At 40.0% G+C, this 24,404-nt stretch overlaps 2 protein-coding genes and 1 long non-coding RNA gene across 8 annotated transcripts in view; 2 read left to right on the top strand and 1 right to left on the bottom strand.

Moving 5' to 3' along the window:
* LOC116655128 overlaps positions 1 to 713 on the top strand; it is a 45,986-nt gene extending 45,273 nt beyond the window's left edge. For all 3 annotated transcript variants that reach the window (XR_006507671.1, XR_006507672.1, XR_004310283.2), the window contains exon 8: positions 260 to 713. This is a non-coding gene — a long non-coding RNA (uncharacterized LOC116655128). The remainder of the gene's footprint in view (positions 1 to 259) is intronic.
* The window catches only part of LOC6504520 (glycine-rich protein DOT1), an 87,249-nt gene continuing 63,397 nt past the window's right edge, over positions 553 to 24,404 (bottom strand). The window contains exons 2-4 of one of the 4 annotated variants that reach the window (XM_032452377.2): positions 7,901 to 8,036; positions 7,353 to 7,535; positions 553 to 1,959 (exon numbers count right to left, since the gene is read on the bottom strand). In XM_032452377.2, coding sequence (XP_032308268.1) covers positions 1,034 to 1,959; positions 7,353 to 7,535; positions 7,901 to 7,985 — 1,194 coding nt within the window. In that variant the 5' untranslated portion in view covers positions 7,986 to 8,036 and the 3' untranslated portion in view covers positions 553 to 1,033. Of the gene's footprint in view, positions 5,419 to 7,352; positions 7,536 to 7,900; positions 8,037 to 24,404 lie in introns of all 4 variants that reach the window. The other 3 variants (XM_032452374.2, XM_032452375.2, XM_032452378.2) reach the window with 3 other exon arrangements.
* On the top strand, positions 8,179 to 10,614 carry LOC6504392 (ubiquitin-conjugating enzyme E2 R2). The gene is made up of 2 exons (XM_001967024.3): positions 8,179 to 8,463; positions 8,529 to 10,614. The coding sequence occupies exon 2, from the start codon at positions 8,530 to 8,532 to the stop codon at positions 9,481 to 9,483; it is 954 nt and encodes a 317-aa protein (XP_001967060.2). The 5' UTR covers positions 8,179 to 8,463; position 8,529; the 3' UTR covers positions 9,484 to 10,614.

Raw genomic sequence — 24,404 nt, 5'->3', positions numbered from 1 at the left:
CACTGGCAACTGCAACAAAATGCCACTAACGGTGCTTCAGAACAGTGGCGTAGTTTTGGGGGTGACAATTAAGGGGTTTAAAAAGTGGTATAAAAAGTAGTAGATGGTATAAAAATATAAGAGTAGTTGGCAGGTGAAAACTTAAGCTTAAATGGTATAAAAAGTGGTATAAAAAAAGGGAATATTTTGAAATAAACAAGTAATTATAACAAAAATAAAGACAAATAAAATGTTTCTCTTCCACAATTTCATAAAACAGGACCCCCAAGGACCTCCAAAATGAATATGTGGACCACAACATCCAACGGATCCAAACGGATCCAAAGGACTTCCACAGGTGGAAAGGGAAATGCAATTGGAGAGAGCCTGGCAGAAGAAAACTTTCCACAAACTCCAAAAGTTGGCAGAAATCTACTTACACTCGGCCATCCAGCTCGGCTCTTGGAAAGTTATGATCGCAGAATAAGTTATAAAATTTTAAATTATTTAAGGCATAAACTTACCAACAAATATTTCAAAAATCAAATAAATGGAATGAAAACAACAAGTGCCTTAAACTGGCTTTCAATTCTTACGTATATTTATGCTGTCTTGTTCAATTTATAATTTCAGTTTTAATTCTATTTACAAATGAACTCCAAATGGTTTATTTTTTCTTTGTTTTTTTTTTTTTTTGACATTAAAGATTTAGTTTCTGGGGGAATTCTACGAGAGACACACTCTCTGTTTCTCTGTCTCTCTGTCTGTCTGTCTCTCTGTCTGGCTCTCATCGGCCCGGGTATATATATATGCGAGTTGTATATATTGTATTGTATTTGTATAATCTTCGTTATAGTTTACGTATAATATGCCTATGCTGTCTGGTATATATTCTCCTTTAATTCATATTCTTCTCTCTTATTTCTTTTCTTTCTAATATTGTATCTGTTTTTTGAGTTAAATTTCGTTGAAAGTTCTTCATTTGATTATATTGCCAAAAAATATGGTTGCAAAAAAAAAAGAGTGAAAGTAAAAGTGATTTCCATTCGATTTTTTAGCCGTAATAGTTGCCAGGTGCCTGGGTGGGGTAGCTTTTGGATCCGCCGTAGTTTGAATCCGAACCGGAATTCGAACTGGAGCTACGGGGGTTCTCGCTGAAGAGGCCACCAAAGTTTTTCGAGTTGAAGATCTCGCCTAGACCGCCGGCACCACCGCCGCCGGAACTTCCGCCGCGATTGCTGTTTCCGCCACTGAGCAGGCTGCCCAGGAAACTTCCGGCACCACCACCGCCGCCAGCACCGCCGCCACCGTTGCCGCCACCACCGCCTGATAGAACGGATCCCAGGATTCCGGTTAGGAGACTGCTTCCACCGCCGCCAGAAGAGCTGCCACCGCCGCCGCCGCCGCCTCCATAGCCACCACTTGGCTGGTAGCCGCCACTGGGCTGGTAACCACCTGCTGCTCCACCGCCGCCTCCTCCGCCATTGGCACCACCACCTTGCAACTGCTTGGCTATCTGGCCTGCAATTATACCGGAGACCGCTTGACTCACCGCCGGATTCGAAAAGAAGTTGGAGAAGAAGCCGCCGCCCTCCTTGTCCTTGGGTTTCTGGGCACCACCACCTCCACCTCCATTATTTTCATAGCCCGGTGCCGGGGGCGTGTAGCCGGGTCGGGGTTGGTATCCGCCGGGTGCGGGCTGATAGCCGCCTGGGTTGTAGCCACCGGGATTATAGCCGCCGGGTTGCTGAGGCTGATAGCCGCCGTAGGGATTGTAGGGAGCTGCTCCGCCACCGCCATTAGCACCGCCGCCGTTATCGCCGGGGAGACTGGGATAGAGGGAATGACCGCCAGCCGAGAAGCCACCACCGTATCCACCGCTGCCGCCGTTCGGTAGATTGTTGCCGCCGCCGCCGCCGGCTCCCATATCTGGTAGCGGGGCACTCGGTGCATTCGGGGCGTATGAGTTATGGCTATGCACTTCTGTTATATAATTTTTTTTTGTTTTTTTTTTTTTTGGCAAGCAGTTTCAGCAAAGCAGTTTTTTTTTTTTTTGGTTAGCCACAAAGCGGAAGGTAACATAAAAAACGATGGAGATACAAAAAAAAACAATAAACATGTATAAAAAAATTAAATAAAAATTAAACAAAAAACAATTAAAAAAGAAAAGTTCTTAGCTTAGGTTTCTCTTTCTTTCTTTTCTTTTCTTTTTTTTTAACATTAAAATCTACACAACTTTGAGTTTGTCGGCCTTAAGCTTAAGTTAAGTCTTTGCCTTTAGTAATTAATTAATTAATTAATGAATTAATTAATTAATATATGTTTTAATTGTTTAGCCTCACACTCATACACTTAGTACTTCTATTTACAAATTGTATTATTTATTTTTTTGATTAGTTTATAATCGAATACTTATTGTTTGCTGCCCTTCGTGTTGGATGCGAGTTGTTAGGGGGGGGGAATGTGGTGTCGGGGGGGTCTACTAGTTAGTATTATCTTAAGTAATGATTCCAGTTAGTACCAGGCCCCGTTTAATACTGCTTACAAGTGAGATTCCGGTCGAGAGATGGCTTTGAGTCGATGGCCAAAAAAAACAAAATCATAAAAAACTGCAAACGGACGGAGTAAATATTCTCTGCACTGATCGTTGAAGGAAATAATTAGTTTGTCCTGATGGCCAAATGATAAGTGGGCTCTCTTTTAATTAGTTTTTTTTTTTTTTATTATTTTTTAGCAGCAATTTAAATGCATGTTCTAGTTTTGATTTCTCCAGCAGCTCCAGCAGCTCTCTCTCTCTCTTAGTCATTAGTTTCAAGATTCTCAAACACCTTAGGCTAGTTTCGATTCTTAAAATGCCATTTTTAAATTGCTTCATCGATTAATTTTAATTATTTATTATTATTATAACATTATGACATATATTATGACGATAAAAAAAAAAGATCTTGAATCGGAGGGCACTTGGTGCCTTCTTCACTCTAATATATGTATGTTTTATTTTTTAATTTTTAAATATCTTTAGTTTTTTACGAAATGTAGCTCATTATGCATCTTTTTTGTTTTGATTGACATGCGTATCTTGTATCTACAACACTATCCATCCGAGTATCTGACAGTGGCAGTGCCAGCGGAACATGAAACGGCTAAAAATTGGTAGGATCGCTGGCATTTCCGGAACTACTGACCGCAAATTCCCAGCATCCAGAGTGAATAAAAAAAAAAAGAATGAAATTAACATCAAAGTTGTTGGCCAACCAGCCATACTGCCCATGTGTCCATCTATCTGTGTGCCTGTGTATCTTTCCATCTTTGTATCTGTGTATCTGTGTATCTGTCTATATGTAGTATGTGTGTAGTGGTCAGACTTGACCGGAGGCTTCCTGTCTAAGCCCGAAATTAAATTCCAATTTAATTGAGCTGCAAAAAAGAGCAACCAGCCAGCCAGCCAGCCAGCCAGGCAGCTAGCTTGCTGCGCCCTTGGGAACGAGGGGCGCCATGAAAGTTCCTCTTGACTGACAAATGAACTCCATGCCCTCCCCTTTGCCATCCCATCCTTTTCTCTTGCTTTTTGCTCTCTTCTCTCTCTACAACAATATTAAATTGAAATTACGTATACGAAGTGTGTGCCAGACAGGCCAGAAAACAACAACAACAACAACAACAACAGCAACAACTGATTCTGTAATTAAAACACTAAACTGGCCAAGAGGGCTAAACAAAAAAAGAGTTCTAGTTTGTTTTGAAACTAAATTACTGCTAATATTAAACATTAAGTACTTTATGCCTTTTTTTTTTTGGCCCAAAAAAGTCTATTATTCCCTGTCACTGCCACTGCTCCTGCTTTTTAGCACAAAATTCGAAAAAAAATAAACAAGACATCACATATTAAATATTAAAAATATAAAATTTAAACTTTAAAAACAATAATTCAAATCATAAGTTGAAATAAAATAAAAAGCTTAACTCGCAGAAGGACTTCCATTTTCACTTTTTTCTTATTTTCATTTTTTTTTTGTGGGAAATATTTAACAATTTTTCAAAAACAGAGTTTCGAACTTGAAACCTTGATATTTTTTAGATATTTCATTTCATTAGTGGCCTAATTAAAATCCAATCCAATTGTTTTTATGTTTATACCTATTTCTTTTGGAGTTTTTTCCATTTTTTAGCCAATAGTTCTTGAGTTTATCTTTTGCTTATTTATAATTAAAGTTTATAATTTTGCTTATTTTTATTCATTTTTTTTAAATATTGTATTGTAATGAAATATCTTTTTTCCATTTGTTGCGTTTGTGTTTGAATATATTTTTTTTTATACATTTTTAAAGAAAATACTAATTTTGAAGTTCTTTATACCTTTTAGGGTTCAATTTTTTACATTTTAAAGCAATTAAAATTTTTTTTTTAAATTTTTTGTTATAAAGAACTTTTGTAGAAGAATTTTGGTATTAAAAGGAAGAGAAATTCTTTTTTTTTTGACATTTTAGAAATTTTTGAATATATTTCATAGAATTTTGAAGAAAGATTATTATTTTTAAGCATTTTATACCTTTTATGAATTTTTCCATTTTATCATTTTTCCATAAAATTCATAGGAATTATAGAATTTTCAAGTCTTGTGGGGAAAAATCAATAAAATTTGTTATTTTTTGAGAAAACATAAAAGGTTTAAGGTTAAGAATAAGTACAGTGAGCACTTTCCAATCAAATATGTAACCTTTTATGCCTTATTTTTAAATATAAGTATAAGTATAGATATAACCTGTATTTCCCGTCATTTTCTCAACAAAATTAAGTAAAAAACCCCTTGTTTTGAAGTGAAAATGGTTGCCCGACTTTTGAGCCTTTTGATCTTGTGGTTTTTGCATTTTTCCAGGGTAACATCATGGTCGTAGCGTTTTTTTTTTTTTTTTTTTTTTGAATCAGAATCTACGGAAAGTGAGAACTAAAACCGAAACCGAAACTGAAACTGCCGCTCCGCTGTGGCCTATTACGTGTGCAGCCGGCCAAGAACTAGTCCGATGGCCAGGACCATGACCACCAGGAGAGGCCCGGATGAGCTGCCGAGCTGCCCGGCCGCCGAGGGATGAGCCTGGGTGCGCCGGTTGTAGGGATTCTGTTGATTTTGATTCTGATACTGCGGCGGCGGCTTGTTGTACATATTGGCATTCGAGTGCTGGCTCTGGTAGCCCTGATAGTTGCTACCGTAGGGGGCCAGACCGCCTCCGCCGCCTCCGAGGATGCCCAGCGTTGAGCTGGGCAGACCCAAGCCGCCGGCGGAGACGCTGCCCCCGGAGCCGGGCGGTCCGCCGACACCGCTGCCGCCAGTGCCGCCGGTCGGGCCGCCGTAGAAGGGCTGCTGGCCGAAGACGAAGGGCGGATTGTACGGGTTCACCGGCTGGAGGCCGTGCATCGGGTAGCCGGGATTGAGGACGCTGCCTGGATGATTGGGTTGGGGGAACTGTTGGAACGAGGGCGCCGACGTGGGCGAGTTGTACGGAAAGATGGGCATATTGGGTATGATGGGCATGTGGTGCTTGGCCCCGAACACGTAATGCGGATCGATGATGCCCGTTGAGCTGGCTCCCGCTGCTCCCGCCGTATTCATGCTGTTGCTATTCTTTTCTCTCTCCCGATCCCGATCCCCGCCATTGCCATTCCCATGGCCATGACCATTTCCGTTTCCGTTTCCGTTCATCCCCATGCCGTCACCGTTAGACTGATGATGGTTGTTATTGTTGTTGTAGGTGTAGGTGTTAAGCGTGGGATTCGAGGAGGCGGGTGCAAAGATATTGTTCTCGGGTCCTTGGCCCAAGCTCGATCCTGTTAGTAGTTAGTTAGTTCGTTTTTTTTTTTTTTTTGCATCCAAGGAAGAAAAAAAAAAAAAGAGCAATGGTTTTCTTAGTTAGTGGGTCTTATGGGTTAAGGCCATGATTCTGCCCAGTCTGCCAACTTTTTCTCTCAGTGTTTTCATAAAAAAAAATACAATAATAAGAGACTTGTGAGAGAATAAAAAATATTAAATTGAAATCGAACTCATAGCTTTTGAAAACTATGATTTAAAATTAGTATAAAATAAAAAATATATTTATTTAAGTATATATATTTATTTTAAACTAAAAAATAAGAAATGTTGGTTTCAGGAATCCAAATAAAATATTTTTTACAAAGAAAAGAGTTTTTTCTTTCAAATTAAAAGTTTTTAGAAGAAAGCAGTTGCTTTTTTCTTAACTTTTGTTGAGATTGAATTAAAAATAAATATTTAAAAAACATATATTAAATAAACTGTAGATATATTTAAGCCTGAAGCTCAGAAACTTAAAATCTCAAACAAAATTGCCTTTCAAAGCCTGAACTTGTCTGTTTTTTGGGCCTATTTAGGCCTTTTAGGCTTAGACCTGTCTTAAAAAAACCAAAACTGAAGTAAAATATGTTCTCAATCTTAAGTATATTAACTAAAAAAAGATGCAATACTTCATGCATTGCAGAACAAGACCATTTTGAGAGAAAAACGTCAGCAGGGGGGCGGCAGGTGGGGTGCACTTTTTTTTAGCGTTCAGTTCAGTCGAGTACTTTGGAAGCCATTTAGAGCGAATGAGGCGATGAATGAGCGAGCGAGCGAGTGACTGATTGATTGATTGATTGATTGGGTTGTTTGATTGATTGATTGTTGAATTGATTGAGTTGGCAAAAAGCGTTTTGGAGTGTGTGGTTTTCTGGGTGGTGGTGGTGGTGCAGGTGGGGTTGGTGGCTTTTTGTTGTTTTATTAGAAGAGTGTGTGTGTGTGTGTGGAGGTGTGTGTGAGTAAGGGTGTGCTTGTGTGATCGCCTTAAAAAATAAAACACTTTCTAGACACTGCGATTTTTTGTTTAAAAAACAAAAAATAGGCATAAAACCGATCATAAAATTAAGACAAAAGGGCCCAAAACATAAAGAGATTAGAAACAAAAATAAACTGATTTTCTTTTTGGAATTTGTGTTGTTTAGATTGGCAGAGTTTTTGGTATAAAAAAGTGGTCTAAAAAATTAGGTATAAAAATTAGGTATAAAATGGGGTATAAAAACAACTATAAATGAGAATATTTTTTTGTTAGAAATTATAAAAGAAAATTAGGTATAAATTGCATAGAAATCTATTTTGGGGAAAAACTCTGCCATCTAAGCTCTTCGGAGAACCGAAGTCGGGCTCATTAATTTTCATTTGTAAAACCCGCTAATCCACCGATTTAAAGCACGATTTAGGCAAGCAGCTGCTTTTCGGAGGGGGGGAACCAAACACGATGCCAATCGATGACAAAAGCCCGACAACTCCGCCCAGGCGGGGGCGCACAATGAGAAGTTCAAAGGTAAGTGAGTGTCCATTTCGTAAATACCTGACGGATTGGCCGAGGGCGAGGCCAGGTTGGGGCTGCTGTTGGAGGATCCGGATTTTCGCTTACAGGTCGGATAGTTGCCGCAGTCCTTGCCGTCCCTCTGGTTGTAGCTGCACGAGTCGCTGGTGATGACGCACTCCTCGGTTGGCAGGCAACCGATATCGCCGCATCCACGACCATACTCTTTATGTTTGTTATTTTTTTTTAGTTTGTTTTTTTTTTTTGTTTCAGTGTATGTTTGGTGGTTATGTTGGTTGTAGGTTGTTGGTAGTTTAGGTTCAAAATCATATACATATACATCAAAATAAAAATAAAAATAGAAATAAAAAAGAATAAATTATAAATCCTGCTGAAGAATCGAAGAATCAAAGACTGAGGTATCTTGGACTATGATGGAGTTTTGATGAAGGCATGAATTTTTTATTTCTTGGAAAGGAATAACTTTTTCAAGGGATTTCTAGACAAAATACTTCTATACTTTTTAAACAAAATCTTTTTAAAATAAAAAAAATAAAAATATGTAGAGAGAGAATATCAAGTATACGCACTGGAGTAGGCATCCACGTGGTAGCCGCAGCTGGCGAGGACCGCCAGGGTCAGGAGGGGTACTGCCAGAGACATCCTGTTGCGCATGGCTGACAGGCTTATAGCTGATAGGATGTTTCTTAGATGTCCTTTATCTGAAAACAGAGAAGAAAGTAGAAATTCGATTAAAATAACTGATCAATTAATCGATAAAAGCTTAAAAAACTAAGTAGAAAAAGTTAAAAACTTTTAAAAAGTAGGCTGTGGCTCTGTTTTATTTTCAACTCCCTGACGAACGGCCGGATATTTTTCATTCCAGTCCCGGAGCTCGGCAGCACCACACATAATATTTCCAAAACAATAAAATATAAAATATATAAAAAAAAAAACAAAAATACAAAAAAAAAATAAATAAAAACCTAAAACAAAAAGTGATAAAGATTCGGCCTAAAAAAAAGTTCCAAAAAAGATAGTCCGTTCGAGAAAAGTTTTTTTTGTTTTTGGAAAAGAAAAAGAAAGTATATTTCGGAGAAAGTCGGAAGTGAAATATATAGAAAAGTGCTTTGGAAAGAACGTGACTTGAAAAGTGAATACAAAAAAAAAAATATTTGTGGCATAAAAAAATCACTTTCTTCCTGTACTTTATTCCAGAATGGCCTACAGCTCTAGCATGGCCAAGAGGGCCCTGGCCCTCGAATACAAACGGCTCCAGGAACAGATGGTGGAGGGCTTCACCGTGGACCTGATCGACGAGAACAACCTGTTCGAGTGGGCGGTGGGGATCTTCGGCCCCCCCGACACCCTGTACGAGGGCGGATACTTCAAGGCCACCATGAAGTTCCCCAACGACTACCCCTATTCGCCGCCGACCCTATGCTTCCAGACGAAGGTCTGGCATCCGAACGTCTATACCAGCGGCACGCTGTGCATCTCGATCCTGCACCCGCCGACGGACAACACGAATAGCGGGGAACTGCCGTGCGAGCGCTGGAATCCCGCCCAGACCGTCCGGACCATACTGCTATCGGTTATATCGCTGCTGAACGAGCCGAACACCTCGTCGCCGGCCAATGTGGAGGCGGCCCTCATGTACCGCCGCTGGCTGGAGACGAAGGGCGAGGACAAGGAGTACGAGGAGATAATACGCCAGCAGGCGCTGGAGTCGAGCGAGGAGGCGCGCCGGCATGGCATCATTGTGCCAAGGACTCGCGAGGAGTACATCAAGAATCCGCAGGAGCCCGAGGAGGACGAACTGGATGATAGTTTCTTCTACGATGCTTACAATCAGGACCTCATGGATGAGGATGAGGATGATGATGAAGAGGAGGACGATGATGAAGATGAGGAGAATGAAGAGTTCGAGGAGGCACAGCAGCAGTTACTGGAGCAAGAGGAACCGGAGGAGCAGGAGGCATCAAAGGATAAAGAGCAACTGACGGAGCTAAAGGAATCACTGGAGACACTAGATGTCGCACTCAATGCCGAGGACAACCGCACACAGGAACTGAAGAATGCACAGAACACAGAAGACACTCTGCGCTACACTTGCCAACAAAATGAGGAAATGGAAAAGAATGAAAACGATATGACTGAGACAGCAGAATAGTACACTCTACACTACAACTCTACACTCTCCACTCTACAGTCTACACTTTGAGTCAAATTTTGTTCTCTCTTTTAACGCAATGAACAAGTTAATCCGTTATCATTGCGATGCCGCGTTCTTGCTTTTGAGCCAGAACGGGCACACTAAACGCCGAGCTTCGGTAACACTGGAGCAAACAAAATCATCACACTCTCAACCATGTTTTTCGTTAAAAGGACACTACTTTCGGATCGTATTCGGCACGTCTGGAGAAGAATACTGGAGAGCCATCCAACCTCCCCCCCCCTGAACCTGTTTGTTCGTCGGAAGCCGAAGAATCCTGTTGTCGCGGATGCTGAAGAGTTCTATGTTGCTGCGGAACTTGGAGGCTGAGGCGGCAGCAGTCCGAAGGCCAACGACTGACATCTGATCTGGAGATCTGGAGAGACCTGGTGCTGGAACATATGAAGAGTAATGCTGATAAATCTTACTAAACTATTTGCTGAAAACTGCTGATAATTTTCATACGAACTGAAACACGAGTTGAACTGCAAAGGAGACGATTACTTAAGTCTACACTTTGGATCCAAAACTTCCTCTCTTTAGCCAACAATGGGAAACTACACTCTACTGATGCGCAAGGCAAGAATCAAGACACACTATTCGACCATTATGATATGATTTGTTTCAACAACGCACTGATCCAACCTTTGATCTTCTCTGTATCAACGAAACAACGAAGGAACGGAAAACTGAGCACACTAAGCGATACCCTACACTGAACTGGTTCTAATCTTAGTTCCAGTAAGACACTACAGATCAATGGAGTATCCTGGGCCACCCCTTTTTTGCAGGATCTGCCATTGAAACAGAAGTAAGCGAGCCAATGAATCGATGATTAATGAATCTACACCCACTCACACCCACTTACACCCTGCTCTATCGCAGAGTTGCTCTGATATCTCACACACACACACTCTAAACACTCGATGGATCAACAAGAAGCGAGTTAAGAAGGCAACCCATCTGAAAGCGAACTATCTGCTGCTATCTTTTTTACACTGAGCATTTGTAATGATTTTCTATCTATGTTTGAATATCAAATCGAAATATGTTTGCTAACGATAATAAAACACACAAAACACACACATAGTTATGGTAGTTTTAATAAGGGGGGCGCTTCTAGAGACCTCTAGTCACTAAAACTGCCATCTCGGGAGACTATTTCAAACCAAAACCTCCCTCCAATGACTTGTCAACTCTGAAAAAGACACGAACGGAAATGAATTTAACGAAGAGAGCGAGATGGGCCGCTCGTTTTGATTAATTTTCAATTCCGTTTAAAGACTTCCCCTCACTTTCGCAAACCGGAAATGGAAACTTTTCGGAAATAAAACGAGTCTGAGGGCGGCAGGAGAGAAGAGGACGCCCGAAAGCCAATCGTCCAGCAAATGAAAACGCATAAATTGGTCGTCTGTCGTCCTAGTCTGTCTATGATTTGTGTTCAGCTTCATTTGTTCCACAATTCTCACAGAAAAAAGCATCGAAATTGACATAAAAATAGTTGAAGCATATTTGAAAATATTAATATTCGTTTCAAATTAAATGAAAAATGAAATGGAATAGCAACATATGTAAGCAATATGCTTGAATGATAAATTTTAATGGCGAATGGAATTCCAATTCTGTTTATTTTATTTACTAATTAGATGTACATTTCTGTTGAAAATTATCATCAATTAAAATAGATGAGATATGCGCTTTTATTTATATTTTTTTTTTTTGACCATAAACTAGATATTTTGGCTGAAAAAGCATGGCACTGATGGCTTGGCTATTTATTTTGTCTTAAAATAGTTCTATTTGTTGGTTTTTGTCCCGAAAATAGACTATTTTTGTTAAAAAGAAACTAAGCAGTGCTTTTAGATCTCAAGCAAGCAGTGGAGGAATAAGAAAGCAGTTTTCCGGGTATCTTATAGCCCAGGAATATGAGTTCTTACAAGTCTAGTCCTTAAAAAGGCTTCTAATTTCAAAGAGTTGGTTGAAAATCTTCACAAATTTCTAGTTTTTAATTAAATAAATATTAGTTTTAAAAAGTTCTCTTCTAAAAGATGACTAAACTAAAAAATTTCACTGATAACACTCTCTGTTTAAAGCCTCAGTCTCGCTTTTTCATTTCAACTGACTTTTTCTTGGGGAGCCAACTACTGTCCCTCCGCTTGTCCATTTGTCCGCTTGTCCGTCTGTCCGCTTGTCCGCCTGTCCGCTTGTCCGTCCGCCTGTCCGTCTGTGCGGGCCACGTCCCGGTCGACGGAAGCCAAAAGTGGAAATGCATGATAAATGACACAAGGTTTGGCTCCCCGCTACCACTATTTTATTTTCGTTTTTTTTTCTTTTTTTTTTTGCCACTACGGGGGTGGAGGCCTTGTACAACAACATGAGGAACCAGAGCGACAACAACAATTTTTATTCCAAGAAACACACACACACAACACACACACACCAACAAATATTCTGGGCCACCAGGAGGGAGCTACCCCCTCCACCCCCCCCTGCGGCAACACAGAAATTGTGAAACGATGACGTCGTAAATGTTTTGTTGCAACATTTTTCTGTTCTACGTAAAAATAACAGGACGAAAAGGACTAAAAAGAAAAAAACAGACAGACAGAGACAGTTAGATGGGGAGCGAAAAAGATGGAGCAAAAAAAATGAAAAAAAAAATGCAAAAAAAAGAAAAAAAAAAAAAGGAGAGAAATGAAGTAAAAACAGCAAAGCAAACTGTCCGCGAAACGGAAGCGCAAATAAAACAACTGCAAGGGGTGCCCAGCCAAGCGGCCAGTGGCGCAGGAAAAGGGGGGCTGCCCGGACCACCGGATGAACTCGAAAAAAAAAGAAGAAGAAGAAAATACAGGAATCGAGCCACAATGAGCCCCACTGTGAGTCCTGGCTTGGAGGGTTTTGGGTTCTATAGACTAGATTATACCCTATAAGGAAGGTATTTAAAGAGGTTAGGTTCTTAAAATTCTATAATACTACAAATACTATAAATACTATAATATTTAAATTTATTTTAGTTCAATTCCTTTAAATCAAACTTGTTTAAAATTAAGTATAAAATATAATAATAAAATAATAATAGTAATAAGGTATTAAAGTAAGAAAGTATTTGAATATTTAAATATTTGCTAAAAACATAAAAAAAACTTGAAAAATACTATATACCAAAGATTTATACCAAAAATGAGATACATTACTTTAAAATATATATATTTTCCTTAAAATCTTTAATCATTTTGTTCAATTTAATGGTAAAATGTTTAAGATATTTGGAATATTTTTTATAAACTCTAGGATTTAAATCTTGTGCAGAATATTTATTTTAAGTATATATAAAATATACCAAGGACTACTAAAAAGCGTAGTATTATTAGTTTTTTTTTTGCAAAATGTTAATTCTATTTACTTATAGCTAAGCTTAGGTTATAAACTATCTACTAATTTGAAAAAGAACTTAATTTTTAAACTTAATTCCTAAAAAAGTGAACAAAACCAAGCCAACCTGGCCAAGAGTTAGAACCCAACTATATAAACCTCTATTATATATATATATAGAGTATAGAGTATAGTTATATATATAATAGTGACCCAGGCAGGAACAGAAACAGGAAGAGGGACAGGGAAGGGAAGAACATGGCCCGAGGGAAAGTGGGGGGAAAGCAACGGTCGGGTTGGGGTTCGCAAGGCATAAACCGAAAATTCACACTTGGTTACTTCCTTCATGACTTTGGATATTATTGTGGTTTATGTTAGTGCTGTCACTTGCCGCCGGCCACGCCCCCCACGCCCCCACTCCTCCCCTCCTGCTGGTTGATGTGATGTATGACTCCATGAAATGCGATATATTCATGTTGAATTATTTTTCCCTTTTTTTTTTTTGGGTTTTTTTTTTTTTTTTGTACTTGCAACAAAAGTCAGAGAAGTTGCACTTTTCATTTTTAATTCTTTCTTTTTGTTTTTATTTTATTTAACTTTTGACGGAATCAACTTTAAAATAACATACAGACAGAGGCAGATAGAGAAAGAGACAGAGAAAGAGATAGAGAGAGAGTTGGAGAGACAAACACAAAGTGCAAAGTTGGGCGCCAGTTTGGAATTGCAATTGCAATTGAACAAACAATTAAAACTTTTAAATATTGTGACAGCATTTTTACAGTTAATTGCACAGGCCAGCCAGCTGTTGGCTCTAGTTCCCCCCACTCCCCACTCCTCTTCTCTCCTCTCTCCTCTAGAAATTTTTATTATTTTTTTTTTTTTGTAACCCCACCATTCATTACTTCCAATTCATTTGAAAAGAACTCCCTGGTTTGCCCTTTTGGCCTCTGAAAATAGGTGCCTCTGCTCCCAAAAAAAAGAAAGTTTTTCCATCTCTTTCTCTGTCCTTTATGGCCATCTCTTTCTACACGCCTGCAGTTGTTGCAGCAAAAAAAAAAAAAAAATAGAACTGACAAACTGACAACCATTTGTCATTAGCTGCGGGCGGTGGGCGTGGCCATATGCTTTCAGTATTTTAGAGGGAGTTCCTCCCAAAAAAAAAATAGAGAGAAAGGGAGGCAAGAGTGAGAGGGAGAGGGAGAGACTTTAATTAGCGAAACGCCAGCAGTTTGCTGATTTTTCAAATTTATTTCGGTTCGGCGGAGGCATTTCTGGCTTATTAAATTCCGCCAACGAGGAGGACGAAAAAAATGGCCAAAAATCCAACAAAGTGGGGGACAAAAAAGGTAGTGGCTGCCCCCTTCCTTCCAAAAAAAATGTCAATTTGTGGCAACAGAAAATAAATAAAAAAAGAAAAAAAAATGTACCGGAAGAAGGGAAATCTTTGTAAGGCAGTTAATTAAAAACTTCACATAAAGAGGCGGTAGGCGGCAGGGGCGTGGCATGTGTGCACTAAAAATGTGACAAAAAAAAGGGGAGGGGGGGTGGAGAGGAGGAAACAACAAACCCTGCTGCCAAAGAGTTTCCGACACTGCCATAATTAAAAAATAGTCCCGAGTTTGAAATTTAAACTTCTGGTACACCAAGGCGTATACTTGATATTAGCAATCTTGCTTCTTAGAAATCGCTTTCAAGTCTCCTTACTTTTCAAATTCAATTTTTCGAATGATGTATGGGCTGGAATAACGATAGCCGTTTGTATTCCAAAGCGTTTCTAATATTTTCTCATTCTAACCCATTTTTTATGCTCATTTTTAGAGCCAAGTTGCGAGAAAAGCAACATATGTTGCATGGATTATGGGGTAAGGATGCACTGGGAAAAAAGGGGTCTGAATAGAGTCATTTTTATTCAGAAGAAGTACTATTTATAAGTATTTTTAATAATTTTATCAACAAAATCAAAGAAATATTCGCTCACTAGTCATGGCGTTTAAGGAAGACCATCACTACTCGCTGGTTTTACTCGCTAGAGTCTCAGTTTTTTTTATTTTTTGTGTTTTTTGTTTATATTTATTTGCATTTCATGCGAATTCTTTCCACAAAGTCCAACTTAGAAGGAAATATTCGCTTACTACTCATGACATTGATGGAAGACCATCACTACTCGCTGGTTTTACTCGCTAGATCACAACTAGCACTCGATATAGTTGCACAGAAGAGCCAGAAACTTTGTATTTGTTAATCCTCTTTGTATTTTCTGTATTTTTATTTCCATTTCATGCAAATTCTTTCCATAAAGTCCAAATAAGAATGAATAACTCGCTACTCGCTCTTAGTATTACTCGTTAGACCCACAAAATAGCTTATAATTTCCATAATTCTCACAGAAAACAGCCCATTTCTCTCTCTGCATGCCACCTGTCCCCGGCAGGCACTCTGATGATGATTGATTTTGTTAATTTAGTTGAGCAGCTGGGGCTGAGCTGAGCTGAGCTGGTGGCAGGTCATGAAAAATGCATGACACAGTGCCAGTGGCCAGTGGCCAGTGGCCACTCCGATTGAGTTAATCTAATGGCTGGCATTGGAAGCGGAAACGGAAGTGGAAGTGCCAGTACCAGTAGAAATGGTGGTATGAGTTCAACTGGCAATGAAGCTATTTCTGTCACTGAAACTACCATTTAATTGGCTTTTCTAGATTAGGCTTTTATTTTTTAGAAGAAAATTAAATGAAAAGTCACTCTTAACCCTTCTTAACCCCTTTCATTCCTTAAAAATTGCTGTAATTAATGGCCAGCACTTTGATTTTCTTTTCACGAGTTTTCCTTAAACTTTTCCGCACGATTTGTTTTTTGGCCAAAAAATAAAAGAGAGTTGTCATACAACATAATGAATTGGTAGGGTTGCCACCCTCCCTCCTTCCCTCTCCCAACTGCTCTTTATTTTTCGATCAACTCGAAAAAGTTTTTGAGTAGGAGGGGGGTGGGGAGAAAGTGCTCTTCGCGCTCCATCGACTGAAAATGAAGGAGTCTGGAGGAGAAAACTATCAAGTGGGCGTGGCTCGCTTAACCCTCGAGTGCCGTGGGGCAGTGGGCGGTTAAGGATAATAGATGTTATTTATTTATGTCGCTTTTAGGAGAGAGAGAGAGTGAGAGGTGTAGCGTGTTATTTGTTGTTCTTATTAGCACAAGGATATATAAGGATAATGGTTATCCTTAGCCTGGAGGGGGATGGCCAGGGGGGCAAGGGGGTGTGGCCATATATTCCAGATTCCTTGGGGAAACTTTTCCTTCAGCCTCTCAGTCTTGGCAATACCTGGCATTTGATCCTTAGAAAGGGTATATTCGCTTCTCCATCCTCCAGGATACTAATTATTTCTTTGCCAAAAAGTTTCTAGACTCAAGAATAAGGTCCTGCTAGGTCCTGCTTGGTCCTGTTTTGTAATCATTTCATTTTTTAGTGAAAACCAGCTCGGGCGGAAGTTATTATTTGCGCGGAAACAGGAGCCAAAAGGACACCAAGGACTAAGGACGACGACAAGGAATGAAAACAATTTCTGAGCTGGCGAGCTAAAAACTTTTTAAATTGCACTTGGGCGAGAGTTTTAAATTATGTGCAGAACAAGGACTACTCGCCAAAGGACTCCAAAGGCAATCTCACAAAACATTCCTTGGCCCGAGAAGCCGTTGGCTAATTGCTGCTCATCGCCAGCTTCCTCTTCCCTCCTCTCTCCTAGATATCCCTAGATATCCCTAGATATCCCCCGATATCCTTATGCGATATCCTTGCTCGTCGATAATGGCTCTGGTGCGAGAAGGAGGTCCTGGCTGGAATGGAAAATCCATAAGTCGGCAAGAGCCAGCTCCTCGAGGCTCATCTGCCGAAAAGTAGAGGACACTGAGAGAAAATTAGAGGGCAGTTTGGAGAGAAAAGTCAACAAAGTTGAAGGATATCTGAAGAAAAGTTATTTTTTTTTTTAAATAATTAATTAAATAAATAATTAATAAATAATAATTTTTATAAACAATTATTTGCAGTGATGTGAGGACAGGACATGCCTCTTATCCTGCGGCTCTTTCTTTCTCGAAGGGATAGTGTGTTTATTGAACACTGAACCCGGGCCATCTCCGGGGGAATCTCAGCCAACAAGTTGCCGCTGTAATCCACTTAAGTCGCTGTAGTTGTTGTTGTTGTTGTTGTCAGGATATAGCTCTTATAGTTGTTATTGTTGTTGTTGTTGTTGGTAGGATGTTGTGCATCGACATTCCAGATGCTCAAGAGGAGAGGAGGGAGCGATTTGCATAATAGCACAGTTCACAAAAGCGGTCTTGAGTGCAACGGCAGCAGGATAAAGGATAAAAGGGGCACAACAGGATCCCATAGCAAGGACCTGCCAAGGACAATGGAGCGAATGGCCTACGGCCGGCTTAGCTCTCTCCCATCTTGTTTGTATTTCACGGCATTTTATTTACTAATAAAGTCCTTTATGAACTCATGAGTTTCGAGTCAGAGCCAATGCCACTGCCATTGCCAAGGACTCTTCCAGCTCCTTTCGCCTTTCTCTCATAAATCATTTAGGCCGCCATCTTGTTTAATTTATGGCCCGCTGTTTCTTCAATTTTAATTGGAAATTGCAATCGGAAGTATTAGTTCTCAGGCTCCTTACAGCTGCTTCCGAAAATTCAATCAAAAGCCAAAGTATTCGAGTCGAAAACTGAAACAAAAGTGCCAAAGTCAAAGGGGGGAGGCTGGAAGGGAGGCTGGGAGGGAGGCTGGGGGGGGGGGAGGCACATACATATAATTATGGCTGGCAGTGTATGTGTGTGCGTATTAGCCGTGCCACCAGCCAAAAATTAATTAAGTTGAGAAAATGTCAACGCTGCTGCTTTTTGGCTTGACAATGTTTCCCCCCCTCCTCTCCCCCTCCCTCTCTACCCTTTCATTCCACTTTCATGCCACTCTACCACCTGTCCTTTCCACCTTTTTGTATACCCTGAAAATAATGGAAATCCTGGCCATATCCTGGCTTATCCCGGCATATGCAAAAATTCATTATTCAAAATGGCATGCAGGACAGACTTCGGGACTTCCCTGCCAACTTCCCTTTGAGGCAAATTAAAATGCAACAAAAGTGTTTCTAAAAAAAAAACAAAAAAAACAAGGATATGTATAAGGATTACTTACAATTTTGTGTTTATAGAAGGAGTAAGGAGTTGGGAGCTAGGAGTTAGGAGTTAGGGATAGGAAGGATCTATGTTCCAGGATTAAATAAAATCTTTTTAGTTTCTTTGGCAAAAAGAGCTATAATTAGAGGTAGTTTTTGGCGGTTTTGGGATTAATTTTTGGGAATTGGGAGTGTTTTAAACCATAATTTAAGCGAAATAATTAAAATCATAGTTTAATCTTTTTTTAACCCTTTTTATGCTTCCTTTATGCCTGTTTTTAATCCTTTTTGATACTATTTTTGATGATATTGAATTATTTTCTACTTATTTCAAGACTTTGAATAATAATTTTGACTATAATTTAAGCTATTTTCTCTAAAATCTTAATTTTATCCACTTTTCCACTTTTTAAGCCTGTTTTTATACCTATTTTATACAATATTCTCTGATACTTAATCATTTTCTACTTATTTTAAGACTTAAAATAATAATTTGTTGTCTTAGATCTCTCTTAAATCTCTAACCTCTCTTCCAACTCCCATTGTAGAGTAACTTTCAATTCGAATAGACTCTGGCCTTCTTGGAAAATCGACTTTTCGTTTAGCTTGTTCACATTTTCCGTTCCGTCGCAGCCATTTTGTGCAGCTGCCTGCAGTTTTCAACCTCCTTCCGGAAGTGTGTGTGAGTGTGTGTGTGTTTCTTTTTAATATTTTTGCTTTTGTTAAGTTTTCTACACACAAACTCACACACACACAGTACACACCCATAAACACACATATTCGCACACCTGGTGATTTAATAACGAGTCGTTGCAAAAATTTGCGGTTTGAATAGCTGCTAACTTTATTTTATGATAAGTTTATAATGTCCCTCCCCCCCCCCCCCCCCCCCCTCCCCACCTCCTGTATATATATATATATATTTGGGGAAAATGGGAATTGGAGTGTAGGAGCGAGGGGGAGCAAGGGAGCGAGAGCACAAAGCGAAAAATCAAATCATAAAGGCAAGGCCCTTGTGGCTCTTTTTCCTCCACTTTCCTCCTGCTCCTCCTCCTCCTCCTCGGTGTGTTTGTAAAATTTGTTAAAATTGCACTAAAACGCAGAGATCCCAGAAGCGCCAGGAGAGGCTATCCCCCGGCTAGAGCCAGCTATGGCGGAAAATCACATTAGAAATTTTTGTTTGCCCACATGGCGAATGAGTGACGTTTTCCTTTTAGTGTTTCCCGCCCTAATTCCTCACTCCCTCACTAACTCTCTCTCTCTCTCTTTCTTGTTTTTCTAATTTTTCTTTAACATTTTTTTTAGACTAAACTTTAGATACCTTTTCTTATTATTATTTTTCAAGGGGGGGGATAGTTAAACATCAAGTGAAAATTTTCAATTTTCCATGCAAAACTGCCATACAGCTCGATAGTCACGCACACACACACCGCAAAGTACCAAAAAGCGGATACGGAAACGGAAATGGAAGAAAACGTGCAAAAAGGGATGACGAGAGGGGTAGAGGGGGTGGTGGTGGCAAGAGGAAATGATGATGTCGCCCATGGACCTGCCCCCCAGGAACTGATTCTGTTTGCCCGATAGGCGACAAAAAGTCAAATTGTGGCAGCCAATTAACAGCAGCAATCCCCAGAGGCGTGAGGGGCGGGGGGGTAGTTACAACAAAAAAAAGGTGTGGGGGGGGGGGAGGGTGGTTGGCTGGTTAAAGGGGGCGGTGGGGAGTGCTAAGAAAAGAACGCCAAGCCAACAAGTCAAACAGAAAGGGGCAAAGTGTGCAAAGGGCGAGTGGCAAGTGAGGGGAGTGGCGAGGGGAAAAGAGTGGGGAAGGCATGACCCAGCTTAAGGGTTAAAGCCAAGTCACAGTGACACCAAGATCATAAAAATAGTTAATAATAATTTAAATATAAATAATAAAAATATAAAAACAGTTAGAGTAATAAAATAAAAGCTATAAAAATAATACTTAAAATGTACCTAAATTAATACTAGAAATATACTTAAAATAATACTAAAAATACCAAGAAACTTCAAGTGGGAAGACCCTATTTATAGGCTAGGCCTAGGACCTGCTGGCCTGCCAGTCCAAAACTAGTTGAGAATTATAGAGGACTTAAAATGAAAAAAAAAATAAAAATAAAAAAATTAAAAAAAAAAACATTTTTTTTTTAGTAATATTTTCTACCAAACACTTAAGGTAATAAAATAAAAGCCATAAAAATAATACTATAAAAAAATACTTAAAAAAATACTAAGACTAAAAATTTTCAGGCCCTCAGACCTCCACCCTATTTATAGGCCCTGCCAGCCTGGCCAGCTAGTACAAGTTGGGAATTATAAGAGACTTGAACTAAAAAATTAAAAATAATTATTTTAAGCAAAAAATAGCTATTTTAAGTGACAATATTCAATAAAACATAGTTCTATCTATTATTAGGCTCTAAAAATATTAAGAAAAATTAAGAAAAATCCAGAAAACCCCTTCTTCTGATATCTCATCCTCCCAGGACTCTGTTGGACTCTGAACCACGGCCTCTTAAGGCGATTGCCTGCCTCCCCTCCTCACTCCCCCTCTCTCTGGCTCGTTGGGTAAACTGATATGGACGTGCCTGGGTCCAAGTCTTTCGTCATGCCGAGAGATGAGCTCGTTTATAAAGTTGACAAAAGGCGTTCCCCCCAGTTCCGATAATCATCTGACAGTTTTTGCGCCATCAGCTATCAGCTATAGAGAGAGACAGAGAAGGGTGTATATAAGGGGGTATACACATATCCCTAGAAAAAAAAAAAATAAAGGAAGAAATGTGAGAGTTTTCGTTTCCTGTTCAACACTTTTGCTTTTGTCAGCACCACTGCGGACAAGATACAAAATTCTAGCCATTTTTAAACTAAAGGATGACTAAGGGGGAAATTATTTTCTATTTTTTTTTTTTTGAGAAGAGCAAAAAGGGGGGAAAAAAAAAGGGAAATAGTCAAGGAGAAAGAGTGGAAATTTAGGCGCCTTGGGGGGACGAACGGTGACCCGCTAATGAGCCGCCAAAGTATAAAAAATGCGACAAGGGTCGCGCTTTCTAGCTCTTTACCCCATTTTTTTTTTTAGTTTTCTGATGTCCCTAGTGCCACGCCCCCCTTTTTTTTTTGCTCAAAAATAGGCACAAGGCCAGGCCAGAAAACAACAAACAAAGCTATGAGGATGATGATGAAGGAAATTATTCCTGCAGCTCATTAAAAAGCCAAAGGCTACAGGCTACAGGCTACAGGCTACAATGCAATATTCACAACAAGGAGCACAAATTGAAACTAGGCTGCAGCAGAAAGAGACAGAGAGACAGAGAGAGAGAGAGAGAGAGAGAGAGGGGGAGGGGGAGGGGGAGTGAGAGAGACCAGCAGGTGGCGGAGAAAGTAAAGAAAGTTAAACAATTGAAATGGAAATTAGTTTTTCGGCATCATGAGCAAATTGCAATTGGAACTGCGAGTGGAAATTGGTTTAGAAAGCCACTAGAAATTCGAAATCGCTTTTTTTTAAGCCTAAAAGTAGGCAGTGCGGTTTGGATATTGGACTTTCGAGGGGGGGGGTTTGTTGGCTAGAGAGATTATGGCTTTAATTTTTAAGGCAGAAAAGAGTAATTGATTAAGTAATTAAACTTTATCTCAAATAAATGCCTAAAATATCTTAGAAAATGATTTTGAAAAGGTTCTTGGCTTGAAGTTTTTGTATTACAGTTCTTAAATAATATTATTAATATTAAGATGAGATAGTAATTCTATAATTTGACTGTTAATGACTAATAATCTTAAAAATAATATAATAAAATAATAATCCTAAAAAAGCCAACAAAATCCAACACTTTCCTACAAAACTGAGTCCTCCAACACCCCCTAACCCTCCAACTTAACCCCAAGTATTGAAATTACCTTTGAAATCCTGAATATCCTTAGACCACAACATCATAACATTTTCTATTTTGCTTATAGTTTTAGAGGCAGTCCAGGACCTGGCAGGACCTGCCAGGAGGGGCACTCTATGCTAAGTGTTTCTCCTCGGCCGACTACCATTCAGGACTTCCATTCAGGACTCTCATTCAGGACTCCATGCATGCCTGCTCCATTTGCACACATTTCTTAATGGGTCAGCGCCCTGTGGGGGGTGGGGGGCCTAGCCTCTCGCCCGAAAAGGATTCAGACTATCTGTCAGTGACAGTTGTCGCTGCTATCCTGCCTGCCTGATTAAGAACTTAGTTAAATGGAAGAAATACAAATAGGAGCAAAGAGCAAGGAATTTAATTTGCACAAAAAGACAAACGCAAAAAACAAAACAAATATGAATGGGAGAAGTGGAAGGACTAGCAGGACTAGCTGGAGGAGCAGGACTAGCGCAGGACATGTCCCTAAAAAAGAGCAACGAATTTCGCCTTTTGAGCCCCGGCATCATATATCTTTCAGTCAACAGCAGGCAGTCCCACAGTCGGTTTGTCACACAAAAGGACATCGCTTCGGCCTCAGTCTCATCCTGGCATCCTGGCATCCTAGCATCCTTGCATCCTAGCATCCTTGCCTTCCAGCAGCCTCCTATATCCTTGGGCCCCCTTGATCCTCGCCAGCATTGCAATTAAATGTGAACGCACAAAAGTATGCAATGCAAATGGCGGACTAAAAATTAAACAGAGAGCCAGAGGGAGCTATAGAGATGGAGATATTAGGGGTTCTATTATTAAAAGGGAATTGGAAAAAATATTACAAAATAATATCTAAATAATAATTAGATAAGAGATTTTATTCTATCTCTTATTAATTTTTATCCAATTTCTATTTAATTTAACATGTTTTTTATGATTTTAATTTTAAATGATTAATTTTTTAACTAAAAATATTATTTTTAATAATTTCAATTAAATATTTATAAAGTTTTTGATTGAAAAACCTAAAAACAGGCCTTAAATATCACTTGGCAGGGTCCTAGGCAGTGTCCTTAGCCAGCCAGGACTCTAAGGAAGTCCTGATTGGGCAGTGCGAGTGAGAGGGGCAATGACTGAGCGAGAGGGAGGGAGGAAGAGAGGGAGGGGGGAGGAGCAGGCACACGTGCAGACATAAAAGCGGCCAGAGCCAGAGCTAGGAGCCAGAGCTACGTGCTCTCAACACCTGCCCAGAGCCAGGCTCTTCAATCAGGCAGCTCCGCCGCCCTCTTAACTGCCACTCCCCCTGCCTCCTGCCACCTGCCTCCTGCCACGCCCTCCTCTCCCATAATCGGCGAGTGTGTGGCAATTGCAATTGAAAGTGATAATTTCATTGCATCTCCGTTTATAAAGGAGGTGAGGGGGGTGAGTGGCGGGGACATCCACCCGCATTGGCATCCGTATCCGGAATCCCATACCCCCCTTCCCCCTCCCCCTTCACCCTTCTCTCTCTGGGAACTAGGGTTATCTAAGCACGTCCATGGCCAGTTATAGACATCCAAGACGTAATGGGGAGAGCTGGCATATATTTTAGCATGATTACACTGAGAGAAACAGAGGGGGGAGGGATAGCTAGTTAACACTAGTTAAGTTAAAATTATGAAATAAATAATAAATAAAGTAAAAAAGAGATATTTTTAATATTTAAGAGAGAAATTGGCAAAGAAACATGGCTTTTAACTAAAAATATATAATATTTCTATAAAAAAACACAATTGTTTCTCTCAGTGCTGGCACAAATCAGGTTAAACACACGACAAGGAGTTGGCCAAAGGACGAAGGATGAACAGAGGGGGGGGGGCAAACCAAAGCCAAACCAATTGGGTCATAATTGCTTTACGGGCAGCGCCAAACGCAAATGAGTCGTAAGGAGGAGGCAGAAGGCGGCAGGACGAAGGACGAAGGACTAGCAGCATCCCTATGCAGCTGATGAGGCCAAGTGGACTGGGGGATGGCACTCTTACCCCACCCCCCTATATGACTTTGTCAAGCTCCTTTATAGACCGATTGCCGAAGCAGAAGGATCTAAGGATCTAAGGACCTACCTCGCCCCCTCCAACAACCTGTCCATTTCCTATCCTGTGTATGGAGGCAGATCTAATTATCAATTTGGCAAAGGGACTCGGCTTTTGTGGCAGTGTAGTGGAAAGTGTCTCGAGGGGCGGTCTTTGGGAATCGGGAATCGAAGTCAAGGAGGGTCTAAGGGGGGGTTCCATGAGAGAAATTATTGGAAAATGTTTGAGGCTTAAGCTGAAGAGTAGATTTTACAAGTTTTTACTTTAATAACAGTCTAGTTATTATTACTTTTATTGCTATTATTCCTACTAACTAGATTCGAAAACTATTCTTCAAATTGAGACTTCTTCTCACACTTCTCTATCAGTTTTCATTACTATTAT

The sequence above is a fragment of the Drosophila ananassae genome, chromosome XR, assembly GCF_017639315.1.
Source record: "Drosophila ananassae strain 14024-0371.13 chromosome XR, ASM1763931v2, whole genome shotgun sequence".
Lineage (NCBI taxonomy): Eukaryota > Metazoa > Arthropoda > Insecta > Diptera > Drosophilidae > Drosophila > Drosophila ananassae.
This window is presented reverse-complemented; position numbering and strand designations above follow the sequence as displayed.

Excerpts from the sequence above, each read along its gene's own strand:
- LOC6504392 (XM_001967024.3), top strand. The coding sequence starts at position 8,530 with ATGGCCTACAGCTCTAGCATGGCCAAGAGGGCCCTGGCCCTCGAATAC.